Source organism: Lissotriton vulgaris, chromosome 8 (genome assembly GCF_964263255.1).
Source record: "Lissotriton vulgaris chromosome 8, aLisVul1.2, whole genome shotgun sequence".
Classification (NCBI taxonomy): Eukaryota; Metazoa; Chordata; class Amphibia; order Caudata; family Salamandridae; genus Lissotriton; species Lissotriton vulgaris.
Genome location: NC_141696.1, coordinates 35,400,675 through 35,416,495, shown reverse-complemented (window position 1 = coordinate 35,416,495; position 15,821 = coordinate 35,400,675). Strand labels below are relative to the sequence as shown.

The window sequence follows — 15,821 nt, the reverse complement described above, 5'->3', positions numbered from 1 at the left end:
AACCAGAGATCAGAACCGAGGGGACCCCTGAGTCCAGACCTCCTTGTATCATATCAACGTAACCTAAGAATTGCATATAAAGTCTCGTTAACCTTCAATCTTGTGTGGTGTCCGTCTGTGGGGGGGAAGTTACTTATCTGTACAGTCGTTGGAGACGGCTCTCCCTGGAGACCTCTCCCCGTAATCTCGGCCGACCCTCCCGGTCCGTCTAACATCCGGACTTATATATGATGGCTGGTATAAGCCCAGAGCTCCAATATACTAATGTTTCTCTTCACATTTCTAGCCTTTAATTTAGAACATTCTGCCCTTAATGGGTGGATGTTCTAATAGCCTTATAGCCCTTCTGCCTCTGACTATACCAGTTGTTAAAGACCCTCTCCCTAGTTAAAGGCATTCACCTGCAGCTCAGGCCCATAACTCGGGTTCAAGGCCTTTAACAACCGGTATAACCCTCAGCCAAGTGTTATAAGGATATAATTAATGTTGCTAAATCAATCATATGTTGCAGGTTTGATAAAACTGGCTTTTATTATAGATACAAGTAGGAAACCTTGGTATTTTTAAGTATTATCCTCATTGTACTGCTACATTGAGCTTGACTTTTTTCCTGATGTTTTTGGTGGGTCTGAATAGAATAATATAGCACTTTGGAAAGAATATACAGCTGAGCAGTCCAGCACTAGAGCACAGGATGGCAAACACCTCCACGGCCACCATGTACTTCCCCCGCGTGCTCAGGTACGCTGGGATGAAGGAGATCCACACACTGACAAACACCAGCATACTGAAGGTGATCAGCTTGGCCTCGTTGAAGCTTCCAGGGAGATTCCTTGAGAGAAAGGCCACAATAAAGCTGACTGTGGCCAGGAGACCCATGTATCCCAGCATGCAGTAGAAGAAGATAGAGTCCCCTTCATTACACTCAAAGATTATCTTTTCATTGTAAGACTTGATGTTCAGTTCTGGAAATGGAGGAGAAGTCATCGCCCATACAACTGAGATAAGAACTTGTATCACACAACAGAAGAAAATGATACAGCTTGGTGTTTTATGTCCCAACCAGTGTTTTGCAGAACTGCAAGGATGTGTTGCTCTGAAGGCAATGACAACAATTATAGTTTTAGATAGAACAGCAGAGACACTGATGGTAAAAATAACTCCAAAAGCCATCTGTCGAAGCATGCAGGTGAGCTGGCTAGGACGACCTAGGAATATGAAGGAGCAGAGGAAGCAGCACATGATGGCGATGAGGAGCAGGTAACTGAGTCCACGGTTGTTAGCCTTGACAATAGGAGTGGATCTATACTTGACAAAGAGGCCAAGAATGAAGGCAGTGGAAGCCATTAAGAAGGCAGCAGAGCAACCAAGCATTAGACCCAAGGGTTCATCATAGGAAAGAAACTCAATCACTTTCAAGACACATTCAGTGTGTCTGTCATTGCTCCAATGATCTTCAGGGCATTTTATGCATGTCACTGCATCTGTAAAAATGATGCAATTATGCAATGCATTATATAAGCTTCAGAATTAAAGTTCTGCATTAAAGTATTAACTTAGTTTCTGTTGGTAATATAAGTTTGGTTGAGTAAGAGAGCAAAAGCTGCATTCTTTCGCCAACAGCTACATACAATTAAAATAAAGAGATACATCCAGCAAGTAATTTACCATAACTCACACACACACGCATGCACGCATGCACGCATGCACTCGCACTCACACACGGCCCAATAATGACTGTTATTTAAAACAACTGTACAAATAAACAAACATTAGTTAACTTTTACTACAGTGTGAATTTAAATGCTCATCCTATTACCACCTTCAAAAAGAACAATTGATGGACAGAATGCAGAACAGCATCATACAGTCACCCCAGTACAGAGATCTGGGCCTAAATCCATAGTTTTTTTGCTCCTAATGCCATTACAGTTTGAACCCAGCCATTTGAAAATCAAGCCTAACCATGTGCCCAATGGGAAAAGTCCAGCCTGAACTGGCCGATCAGGTACTCCCTGGACTGGAAACAAGCATTCTGGGACCGATTTCAGGACTTCACCCCTCATCAGCCAGGATAGCTTGATTCTAGTGGCATGGAGAGCATGGGACTCATGTCTGGGCAAACCCGTCCCACTTGGACCCAGGATGATTGTTTCCTGTCCAGTGATGATCTGGCTTGGAAGTTCAGGCTTGACTGTTCCCACGAGGCACAGGATCAAGATTGATTTGCATATGGCTGGGTCTGAACTGGGCTGGCATGGTGAGCAAATAAATAATGGATTTAACTCAGATCTCTTGACTGGGGGTAAATGTTTTGATTTGTTCTGCATTCTGTCCATCAATTTTGTGCCTTTTGCATCCTATTACCACAGCACAGGAATTAACATGAGAAAACACAGTTTTATGTCTCACAGATTACATACTAGAATGGCTTTAAACATGGACACAACTCTGCTAATATTGACAAGGCCTCATGTGAGTCATGTCAACTTTGTGCAGATTTGTGAAACGAGAGGCTACAAAAAAGAGGGAGGAATCAAATAAAAGACATCTCCTATTTTAACTCCAAAATGTGTTCTTTTTTTAGTTGGCGTCCATTCTGCATATGTTGGCTAAGCAACAGGTTTGTTGCTTAGACCACTTCTGAATTTGAAGACAGTCGCTATCTCAGTTATGGACCTCCTGGGTCTGTGGAGCCGGTGACCTTCTCTAGGGATGTTGGTTCAGCTTGCATGATCTTCCAGTCTCCCAGGAAGCTGGAGAATCCCCTCTGCATCTTACATGTAATATCATTTGGGTAATTGTGCTGTAATCCTGCTCAATTACAAAAAATTACACAAATACACGCGTTCCAGTCATTTTGAGTAATTTGGGGCAAGCATGTCTACCACAGAGCAGAGGAGCAGAGCCAAAGCAGCTGCTGCTGTTCCTGCTCTGTAGCACTTAACACTCTTTTCTTATCTAAAAGTGTATCCTGCTGTTTGTGCAATTACAATCACCCCTAATTTAAAAAACATGAATACACATGTAGGAATAGTCGATGCACTATCAAACTACAGTATTGCAAGCGTTATATGTTGTACATGTGCAATCAGTGCTGAATGCAACTCAGATGTATAAATGCAAAGCAATGGGGGGGGCACGAGAAGAAAACACAACGATCAAGTCACAACGTACTATTTATATATATGGTTGACTGGGGGTATGGGCCCTGGTCAAGTAGCAACCACAATTCTAGTCATGGTAAGAGGCATGCTAAACCTAATTTAACCTCCTTTGCCCACCCTTTGGTAGCTTGGCACAGAGCAATAAGCCTATGTTTAAAGGCAATGTGAAAAGTATTTTTGCAGGACTTCAAAAAGTAATAAAACTGTGAAAACACCAAACAAAAAGACCACACACTTGGTTTAAAAAATAGAATAGATTTTAATATATAAAATATATAAAACAAGGCCAACACAACACAAAATCCTTAAGGAAAACCGTGGATATTGAATTTTTAAAATTTAGGATAAAATAGCTCCAAAAAGCACATAGCACTATTGAGGGATATTTGGTCACACACGACCGGGATACATGTCACAAGTTTAGGGAGTCCATAATGGAGCACTGGTGGGCTACAGGGATCCAGTTAGGCCTGCTAAAGGAAGTACCCTAACTTCTGGTTGCAGAACATTGTGTGGATCCAAGGTGAAGAAGTGTCGCGCAGTCGAAGTGATGCGTCAGTTCTGAGATGTGGTGAGGCTACTGCATGAGGTTCCACACTCTGGGATCGTTATCAAGGATCCTGTCGACAGCACTTGCGATACAAAGCCCGGGCATTGAGAATGTGGAACGCAGCTGCCAATGTGTCGCCTCCAAGGAGCTGCGAGGCTGCAATGCAGAATTCGACGTCGAGCTGCCATCGATGACAGATGCGAGGACATGGGATGGAGTTGCGCTGTGCCGTCAGTGACGTGCGAGGGCAATGCAGACCTTCTGCGCTGGGTCTAATCTACGCAGTTGGGGCAATGAGTTGGTTCTGCTAGAGGATACTCTGCTCAGTCTAGGAGATGTGTCAGTTAAGCTAAAGGATTCGCTGCTCAGCAGAGAAGATGCTTCAGTTCTGATGGTAAGCACCTTGGGCCCACATCCAAGGGTCCAGGCCTGGGCTTGCACCACTTGGCAGGGTAAACTCATAGATGGGAGAGTCCAGGTCCAGGGCAAGGTTGTTGTACGCCTGTTATGTTCCTCCTTGTCAGGGAACTCTGCTCTCCCCTCACGCAGATCCGTCATTGCACCGCTGGCCCCATCACCTCCCTGTACTCAGGTACATGTTCAAGGCCCTCCTCCACACGCAGACTCCTGCCCGCGCCTCATTCTTGGTGGTGCAGTTGGAGAACCTGGCTCTTCTGCTGGTCCACTTTCTGTGTTTTCTGTTTCGGTCTGTCTTTTCTGTCTGTCTGGTTCTGTTTATTGTTTGTTGTTTATTCTGTTTATTGTGCCTGTTCTTTGTCTATCTGTTGCTTTTATTCTTTTTTCTTTGTATTGGGCCTCGTTGTGTCTGTTTTTCATATTATTCCGTTTGTGTCTGTTTTCTCTGCCCTTTTCTTGTCGCTGCTGCCCCTGCGGCCCCTCCCCCTGCTGGTTCCCACTCGCACCTCCCAGCTGTGCTCCATCCCCCACCCCTTGCTTAATGGCTGCTGCTGCACGAACAGGTTGAGCAAGACCTCTGACCTCAACAATGTTGCGCCTTCAGCATTCTACAGACCCCGCCCTCTTTTGCCAATAAGGTATCAAGAGCAAGGCGATTTTGCAAAACCATTGATCTGATCGCAACCATTTCAGTTTTGACCAACAGGAATCCAGCAGCAGTGTCAGTTGATAACCGATCCACTACCGTAGATAATTTGCAGATACGGTGAGTATTCAGAACTACCCCCATTCCAGGTATCAGTGCACTAAAAATATCACCTATAATTTCTCCTACACTCTCACGCTTACTACCCACTAAGCCATTAGTATCTTCATTGCTTCCAGCAGCGTTATTCACATGGTATATTTTCGGGAAGGCAATGCCAAAATAGCAGCTTCCATACCAGTGATCTGGCAATTTGAAATAAGCCTTGCTTCCACATATGTAATAAATTCCGGGAAACACAGGTTCTGACCCATTTTTGAATCCCCAACCTTCAATTACCTTGTAATTATGGTCGCATTCGCTGGAACCAATGAATACATTGTTATAATAACTAGGCTTTTATCTATGAAGACAAAGTTTCCCCTTTCGTTCAAAATCCAACAACAGCGCAGGACCTGCATCGCCATTTGAGGTGCCTTCCATGTTTTCAGCCCATTTAGGAGTTTGCTGTGTCTTATCATTAGCCTTTCTTTGGAAACTCTCCCTTCTCTTTTCTGCCATTTTCAAGAACATCTTTTCTTGCTCATGTAATGAGCAAGTCAAATTATCTCTTCGAGCTTCATTTAAGTCTATGTCACCTATAGTCAGGAAGTATTCTCCCATGTATCTAGTTACCTCGCTTCTGACATGCACAATATTCAGGTTCCCCCGAACAGGTAGTTCAGAAAAAATCACGTCAGTGTTTGAATAGCAGTACTGTAATGTGCTCCTATAAAATAAGCTTGCTAATATACTACAGGAAATCCCATAAGTCAGGGGTGAATGGTGATATGTCACGCCTTCAGCCACAGAAGTAGGTAGCTTCATGCAGACATAACAATCTTCTATTTCCATAGCTTCTACGTAATGCACTAAAAGATTTGCAAAGACATTTAAATGTGATCGATTTCTCATGTGGTGAAAATGTAGTCCTTCCTCATCTGGTGCTTCTTAGTCATGTTGTGTTTGTCTCAAACTAACTGAGTTGTCACGTCTTTCTACACTTCGTGGTGTTTCTTCAGTATGTACAACTTCTGGATCTGGGTTCATTGGTTCAGTAGGGTACAGGTTAGGATCTTTACTTATCATAAAAGGTATAAAGACTGTTAGTCCTATCCAGATTACTATGACTATTGTTATACTGCATAAGCATATTTTACAGCAAGTTTTGCAACAATTCCCTTTTGGTCTTCCATTTACACTTGAATCGTTTCTGGGACCTTCTATCCCCTCTTTGTTTCTCTTTCAAGAGGCTCACGCAGTTTCACCTTTCAGGGTGGGTCTTCTACCTCAGAGCTTTGGTCCTCAACGGAATTGTGGTCACTCCGGTCACTTTCTTCAGGGTCAGTAATTTCTTCCAACACCAAAAAGGTCCATTTGTTTATCTTCTTAGATCTGGTACTGCGTCTATTTTGCTGAGCCTCGTCTCTTTGTCTTTCACTAGCAGCTCTTTTTCGGTCTTCTAATTTCTCTTCTACAGTTTTCAGTCTTACTTTCAGTCTCTTTATATATTTTGGTCTCTCCTTTTTCTTGAGCCTCTTAGTGGTCGAGGATGCGTGGCCTTCCTCGTGAACCCTCTTGTTTTCCCTCCGGTTTGGCACTATTTTATTGGCACTGTCTTCTTTCTCTCCTGTCTGACTAGGTCCAGGTCTTTCATAAGTTTCTTCTGCCTGGTTTCTAAGCTGGCCTTGTTCAGGTATGGTCTGTATTTGATCTTGATTTTCAACCAGCTTGGACTCTGGTTCCTGAACACGTTCGTCTATTTCTATCTGTTCCTGTTCATGCACTTCGACCCCTTGATTTTCTTCCGCATGAACTTCGACTTTAACCACTATCTGTCCCTTTCCGGTTTCTGGAGTCTCTGGAGGAGTGTCGATGACTTGGTCTGTCCCTACTTGGCCTATTTCCTGATCAGGTCTGATGTGATTCTCGTTAACCTGACCTTCTTCTTCCAGTCCTGTCTCACCCTCACTATCCCACTCTCTATCTAAATAGGAATATTTTCTGGTTCTTATTGGATCAAGAATCAGGTCATCTGCTGGAAACCACTCGTCTTGGCTGGTGCCGGGTAGTATCACGTCAGCTAGATCTGGACCCTCGTCTGGAGTCTCTTCAGCTGTATCACCTTCAGCTTCAGCCGTCTCTTCCTTGGCTACCTTCTTAGTGTGGCTGGCATGAATCCACTTTGGCACTCCAGCACACTTTACAGCAGTGGTAGTTACAAGGATCACTTGCCTCTTTTTCCCCCACTTTGGTCCAAGGCAACTCTTCCGGGTGTGTTTCTTCAACACCACCCAATCTCCAGGTTTGAGTTTATGGACTGGAGTGGTTGGCCATTCATCAGCAGTCTCTCCAATCTGGTGAGAGATAGAACGCACTTGGTCACCCAGCTGCCTGCAGTATTCTAGCACCAAATCATCAGAAATACTCAGCAGTTTGTGTCCAGGTACCCATGCCTGTCGCATCACTCTTCCCATTAGTACTTCATGGGGGCTCAGGCCTGTTTTTCGGTTTGGGATGCTCCTTAATCCCATCAAGACAAGAGGCCAAGCTTCTATCCAGTTCAATTTAGTGGTATCACACATTTTTGCCAATCTTGACTTTATAGTGCCATTTATTTGTTCCACTACTCCAGAAGCCTCTGGATGATATGCACAGTGTAGTCTAGGCTCAATTTTGAACGCTGCATAGAGCTCCTTTAGGATTTCCCCAGCAAAGTGCCCACCACTGTCCGTTTCAATGGTCTCTGGAAAACCAAATCTAGGGATCAGCTCCCTGAGTAACAATTTAGCCACTGTAATGGCATCATTCTTCTTGGCCGGGTAAGCTTCCACCCACCTTGAGAATAGGCAGACTATTACTAGGACATATCTATATCCCCTCGGTTGCTGCCTGTTGCAACTCTCTCAGTTCCTTCCAGGAAGATACATTCTCAAACACCATAAGTTGGCATCTGTTTTCGCCCCCCCATAATTGGATTTTTAGGGACATTTTGTATCGTGCACAGTACTGGGCAATTTGGTCAGCATATCTGTTTCCGGCTGCCACATCATCCTTTCCAGATTGGTGAGCAGCACATTTGACTACTGCCAATTCTTTGGGCAATTGGATTGCTTCCAATAGGTTTTGCACCACCTTTCCATTTCTGATGGGGGTACCTGAGGAAGTCATGAATTCTCTTTGCAACCATAGTTGGCCGAAGTCATGAACAACCCCATAACCATATTGGCTGTCAGTATATACGGTTACTCGTTTGCCTTTCCCATGTTTGCAAGCTCTGGCCAATGCTATGAGATCGGCCACTTGGGCAGATTTGACTTCACTCAAATATGATGCTTCTAGGGTGGTTTCCAGAGTGACTACAGCATAGGCAGCACTCAGTCCACCATCCTCATGCCTCAGGCAAGAGCCATCCACAAACATCACCATGTCAGCATTGATAAGGGACATTTCTTTTATGTCAGGACGAGGTTTAGTACTAAACTCAGTCAGATCAATGCAATTATGTTCAAATTCACCTTCCACTTCTGTACTTTGGGTAAGGGGCAACAGCGTTGCCGGGTTCAAGATGTTGCATCTGGAAATTATTACATTTTCTGCACCAATAAGAATTCTCTCATACTTAGTCAGCCGACTAGGAGTGAGATATTGAGTTTTGGTTCGGGTAAGCAGGATCACAACTGAATGTGGAACATAAACTGTTACAGGATGTCCCATGACAATGTTCTCACTCTGTTCTAGACTTGTGCATGTGGCAGCCACTGCTTTCAGACACCCCGGAAGCCCAGCAGCTACTGGGTCCCGTGTGGCTGAAAAGTAGGCCACAGGACGTCTAGTCAGACCATGCTCCTGGGTCAGGACTGAGAGTGCACAATTGTCTAGTGTATCACAGAATAACTCAAAGTTCTTGGAATAATCAGGCATTCCCAATGCAGGAGCAGAGCACAGACAGTTTCGCAATTTTATCCAGGCTGTCATGCTTTCATCCTCCCAGGTGACTGGATCGTCTGCCCCTTTCTTTGTCATTTTTATCAGAGGTTTGGCAAGTACAGCAAATCCCACAATCCACTGTCTGCAATATCCCACAACTCCTAGGAACATTCTAACGTCCTTCTGAGTTCTGGGCAATTCCATATCCCGAATTATTCTGATTCTCTCTGAGGTGACTCTTCTGATACCTTTCTCGATCTGGTGTCCTAGATATTTTACTGAATTCTTACAAAATTGTAATTTGTCAGGTGATACTTTATGTCCACCTCTGCCCAAGTGATTCAACAGTGCAATGGTATCAGTAACACAGTCGCTTTGAGTTTTAGATGCCACTAGAAGGTCGTCTATGTACTGGACCAGGACAGACTTCTTTGGTAGAACTAAAGATTCAAGGCATCTCTTTATAATCTGATTAAAGATGGAGGGGCTTTCTGTGTACCCCTGAGGGACACGATTCCAAACATAGACATGACTGTCAAACTCAAAAGAGAAAGGAAATTTGCTTTCTGGATGCAATGGGATGGAAAAGAATGCATGACACAGGTCTATGACAGTGAACCACTCCTCATTCCAGGGAATCTGATACAAGATCACAGCAGGGTTTGGCACAATGGGACAACAAGGTACAACAATCTGGTTTACCTTTCGCAAGTCCTGCACTACCCTGTACTTTCCACTAGGCTTTTTATTTCCAATTATGGGCGAGTTACAAGGACTGCTCAACACCTCTTGAATTATGTCTGCCTCCAATAATCTGTTTATTTCAAGTGCAACTCCAGCTTTCACTTCTGCACTCATTTTATACTGTCTTGTTTTTGGGTAGGTGGCATTTGGTTTGATGGCTATTCTGACTGGGTCCACATTTGCCATTAATCCTACATCTTTCCCGGTAAAATCCCATACTTCCGGTATCACCCTTTGCTGGAGTTCTTCAGGCAAATCAAGAATTGTTAAGGGCTTGACTTCGGTATCAGGCCTTAACAGCATTAGCTTGTACAGGCCATCTTCATCTGGGGTCTGAATTTCAACACCTCTTGGCGTGCAAAAGATGGTACAGTTCATTTTACATAACAAATTCTGTCCCAGTAGATTTACTGGGCTGGAATCGCAGACCACAAACCTGTGCATTTCTTTGAAATTTCCTATGGAAATTTCCATGGGTTCAGTTACAGGAGTGCTAATTATCTGATTTGATACGCCCACTACTTGGATTGCTTCTCCCGAGAGGGGTAGGTTAGGAACGTCCGCTGTTCTCACAGTCGAACGGGTAGCACCAGTGTCCAACAGAAAAATGACATCATTTCCTTCAACCTTTCCTTCAATGTATGGCCCTGACTGGTCTACCGGTAGGGATGCGCCAAGCACGCACTCCCCTTCCTCCCCCCTCAGGCCCCGTCAGTATGGTTCATCACAGAGGAATGTATCATTTAATAGGAACTGTGAGGTTGCCTGATTTCTCTCATTCTGTCATTCCCACACTTCAACCCTCTCATTCTGTGGGGCCTGATTCTTATAATTAGGTCTAGGAGCTCTAGGTAATGGAGGTGGATTTACCTGTTGCTGATTCTTTCGTGGCCCCTCTTTCTGCACCTGTGGATTTAAACTATTTATGGGGGCATTACCAGCTTGCAAATGAGGACACTCGTCTCTCCAATGCCCTATCTGCCCACACCCGAGACAGGGGAACTTTTTCTTAGCCTCTTCTTTGCTCATCTTAACTCGAGGCTTCCCTCCCCCTCCCGAGTTATTGTTTGAAGCATTGCTATTCATTTTACTCAACTGTTTTTCTTGTTGCTCAGCCAATTTAACCTGTGCCCACATCACCTTCGCCTTCAGGGCCTTCTTCTTGTTCTCCATTTCATCCTCACAGTACTTAGCGTACTTGAGAACATCATCTATAGGCTTTCCCTGCCAACAGATTTTATTATCTCTAATCCACTGGGATATTTCTGGTTTCAGCCCTAGCACGAATCGATAAATAAAATGAGTCATGTCTTTCATTTCAATATTATCGATGCCACTGTAGGTCTTGAATACCTGCAGTAGCCTCTCATAATATGAATGGACCGTTTCATTGTGGTCCTGGGTGGTCCTATCTATTCGGGTCCAATCAGTTTCCTTTGCTGGCACCTTTTTCTTTAGAAATTGTATGACTTGGTCATACTTTCTCATCACCTCTGAAGAAGGAGCTCCAGTGTGGGGGTCCCTTGGAAATTCTTCACTGGGCCAGTCAATCTCTATTTTGCAATCGGTCCATAAGTCTACCGGAACTACAATGTCAAAGAACCCATCTAGGTCTTTTAAGAGGCACTTTTGGACTTTCACAAACCGCTCCACCTGTCTATACCACTCCACTGGCTTCTCCCTTAATTTTGGGAAATCATTGGTAAATGACACAATGTCATGCCGGGACCACGGGACATGTACATATTTCCCACCTGGCACTTCCCTCATGGGATACAGTTTTTCTGCTTGTCCTACTTCTTTTAGCACGAACTCAGAAGCTTTTGGTTTTGCCCTACTCTCCTCCTTTTTCTTAGCCCACCTAGTTTTCCACTGGTCCAGATCTCCCCATTTCTGTAATACGTTCAACAACTCCTTTATCTGGGTTCTCTTTCCTGACACATTCATGTTTTCTAAATCTTTGTCTGAAAATTCCGCTCTGTATGGTTTCTGCAGGACTTTGGATGGACTTACATCAATCCCTATGTCTGCAACCGCGTCCATTCGTTTTTCATGGAGTACTCTAGTATTTCGGGTAAGGCTTTTACTGATAAACAGCAACTCTTCTTCGCTAAGGGTGTTTAGCCTGTCTAATCCCACATTTCCTGCCATTAACTCCTCTATCTCTATCCTTAATCTGTAAATATCCAAAGGTTTGGGCGGGGAAGGTTCTCGATCCATTTCCTTAGTTCATCTATCTAGTTCCTCTGGAGTCAACACTGTGGCACTCCGGATTCCTGATGTGGTTTCTATGAGGACTTCCTTGGCCTTGGTCTGATTCCCTGACCTAGATCCACTGGTACTAGGCTCTCTTATGGGCAGATCCATTAGAGAGACTACAGACTCACACTCGCTTGCCTGGTCATCAATAACAAGTGGCTCTTTTCTTGGGGGAACTGGCATTGGAGTAAGGATTGGAGCTTTAGGACTGGTCTGCCTATCCCCATAAAGGGGTATAGCAGGACCGATAGTTACAGGTATTGTCAGAGCATCAGGGCTGGGATGTATCTGAGCTATAGTTTGAATCAGTTCATTCCTTTGTTTAATCAGGACATCTCTCTCTTTTTCTTGCAAGACCCTTTCTGACGAGTTATCATGCAATATTTGAGGCACCAAAGGAGGGTAAATACTCAGGGCGGTGGGAATGGCTGACCCCGGTCTATCCTCACCAAAAGGTTGGTAATTTGGGACTGTTGTACTAGGTCTACAAAACTCATCACTATTGCTAGATTTACTGCAGATACCAGCTAGGTCTGTCTCACTTGCCCTCCTACTCCTAGCATGGTGGAGAAAAGGATTTTTCAAACTTAAAGTTCCTGAAGCTTCGGCATAAGGAGGTGGATTCTTCATCAACAAATCCTCCAGATATTCATCCTCCGAGTCCCCCATGGCTATTAAAGGTTGACTCTTCTCTGTCTTTTTTCCACCTGTTTGCTCAGTTACCCCAAACATCGGGAACAGCCCTTCAACCATCATATTCTGTCTCCACCGTTTCATCTTTTGTTCCTTAGTCTCTTTGTGTAATTTAGGATACCATTTGCTCACTCCCTTATCCATTCGGGGCCTGTCTCGCTCTAGAGCTTCAATTTCCCATTCCTCTAAAGCTTCATACTGTGTTAATCTGTGTCGGGGGTGTAATTCATCCATTCGGGTTCTCAGATTAAACAAGATCCTACCATTGAAGGTACCATTGAGGAGAAAAGCTAGGACCCCATCCTCTTCTGTGTACTTTACCCAATTCTCTAACGACACACAAGTATGGTACCCTTTGTCAACCATCATGAATGAGGCGGGAGTATTAGGATCTGGAATGATTACTCCCTCCCTAGTTCGTATGGGCTTATCTTTTTTGAAATAGTTCCTTATCTTTTCAGCAAAGGACAATTTTCTCTTAACTCCGTACATATTGTGAGGTCGGCCTCTTCTCATCAATCCCCTATGACACCCTAAATTTCTGGGATCAGACAAAAATTCAGGGTACCACATACACCTCTCGGCACAACCTACAAGCTCGGTTCGGAAAATTTTGTTTACTTTTGGGCTTCCAATGCTAATACGTCTTTCAACTTCCGACAACCAATTAGCACTGAGATTTCAAAATCTGTTGACCAATGGGTTCGCGGCCCCTTCGTGAAACGCGGTCTCACTCTGCGGCGCTCACCCCTCCCTTACAACTCTATCTTCGACACACACGCGGGGCTCCTCCAATACCAGCGCGGCACGGAGTGACGTCAGTGCAGTCTTGCGACCGACTCCCTCCTTCACAAGGTAACGGAAACTTTGAATTTTTCCTAAAGTGCGCGTGCAGATTTTAGATAACAATGTGAAAAGACTGCCACTGTGCCAAAGGGTCTTAGAAAAGAAAAGAGTCTTTCTCTTACTGCAAGTAAACCACTTTTGTCTACTTTTCATTCACAACGGATAGATCCCTTCCGCCTATCCTTTTCACACAAGCAAATAGAGAACCTGCTACTCTTTTGACTAATCCACTTCTTTCCGGGATATATACTAAGTCAATTTTTCACCAATGCTCTCCTTTGCGGTCACTCAAGCTCCAAGAACCTATTACTCCTGCCGTCTGTGACCCTTACTAGGTGATATCACAACGGGAGTTTCACCACGGTCCTGATAGCTAGCACATACACTCCAGATGAATTTCGAAAAGGGAGAAAACCCTGATTAGCGCTTCCGGTCCTACCTAACCATGCACTAACCTCTCCCTTGACCAGTGACCTTACAGCCAAGTGGATTCTACTCACCACTTGCTATTTCTTTCCCCGGGGATCCCCACAACATAAAACATTTACTCACAATTGGTTAGTAATATACTCAATAATGCATGCAATATAACAAACTTATTCAATGACATTCATATGAATGTCTGACATAATATCGACAGACAGAATATCGAAATGCAAAAATATCGGAGCAAAAATATCGACAGCAAAAATATCGGAATCCTATCTTCATTAAGGTAAGTACAAAAATATCGAAAAAATAATATCGTCGTACAAAAATATCGGAATCAAAAATATCGTTTTTTTAAATGTATTAATAATAATGTAAAAATAATTTTAAAATACATATAATTTTACAAATATTAAATAAAAATATTAAAACAAAATTAAAACTAATACATATACATTTAAAATAAATAAAACACTTAATAATTTAATGTAATTTTAATTTTTATCATGTAATTTATTTGATTTAATGTAATATTTTTTTGTTTTTACCCTGTACGCCTGTACGCCTGTACCCCAAAAACCCCAAACTGACCCTGAACCCTAAAAATATCCCTGTACCCCAAAAACCCAAAACTGACCCTGAAACCTAAAAATACCCCTTCACCCAAAAACTGAAAACTGACCCTTATCCCTAAAAATACCCCTTTACCCAAAAACTGAAAACTGACTCTGAACCCTAAAAATACCCCTTTACCCAAAAACTGAAAACTGACCCAGAACCCTGAAAATACCCCTTTACCCAAAAACTGAAAACTGACCCTGAACCCTAAAAATACCCCTTTACCCATGGACTGAAAACTGACCCAGAACCCTAAAAATACCCCTTTACCCAAAAACTGAAAACTGACACAGAACCCTAAAAATACCCCTGAAAACTGACCCAGAACCCTAAAAATACCCCTTTACCCAAAAACTGAAAACTGACCCTGAACCCTAAAAATACCCCTTTACCCAAAAACTGAAAACTGACCCTGAACCCTAAAAATACCCCTTTACCCATGAACTGAAAACTGACCCTGAACCCTAAAAATACCACTTTACCCAAAAACTGAAAACTGACCCAGAACCCTAAAAATACCCCTTTACCCAAAAACTGAAAACTGACCCTGAACCCTAAAAATACTCCTTTACCCAAAATTAATTAATATTATTTAATTACCAATTAATTATTAATTAACAATAACAATAAAGTAAATATATTAGCACATTTGCTGTAATTAATTTAATTTAATAATTAATATTATTTTTCCCAATTAATTAATTCATAATAACAATAAATTATATAAAAAAGTACTATAATTAATGTAATTAAATAATTAATATTAATTAATTACCAACTAATTAATAATTATAAATATGTACAAAATTATATTAATTATTTAACTAATTAATAGAAATTAATTACCAATTAATTATTAATTATAAATATGTACAAAATTATATTAAATATTTAACTAATTATTAGAAATTAATTACCAATTAATTATTAATTAAAATATGTACAAACATATATCAATTAATTAATTATTATTAAATTACTTCCCACCCTATTCCCCTATAAACCCATAACCCGCTACAGAACATATTTATCAATTAATCAAATAATTAAAAATAATTAAGAATTATTTCTCAATTAATTAATTAATAATTCCTACTAATTAAAAATTAATTTAACATAATTAAATTACTTCCCACCCTATTCCCCTATAAACCCACAACCCGCTACAGTAGTAAAAGACAATATTTAATTAAATTACATTAAAAATAAATAATAAAACATAATAAATACAATATAATATACACTAAATTTATTTAAAAATTGATATTAGTAACATCGAAGTTATTAATTTCGATATTATTGACATCGATATTTACACCTTCGATATTACTGATATCATACCAATATCGATATTAAGACTGTCGATATTACTTACCTTCGATATTTTGTCCCATCGATATTTAAACTTCGATATTTTTGTATA

General features: G+C 42.1%; 1 protein-coding gene across 1 annotated transcript in view; it reads right to left on the bottom strand.

Annotated features, from left to right (window-relative positions):
* Positions 1-576: 576 nt before the first annotated feature.
* LOC147693326 (extracellular calcium-sensing receptor-like) overlaps positions 577-15,821 on the bottom strand; it is a 42,293-nt gene continuing 27,048 nt past the window's right edge. Inside the window, exon 4 of the mRNA XM_086935931.1 lies at positions 577-1,484. Within this exon, the coding sequence (XP_086792057.1) occupies positions 577-1,484 (908 nt within the window). The remainder of the gene's footprint in view (positions 1,485-15,821) is intronic.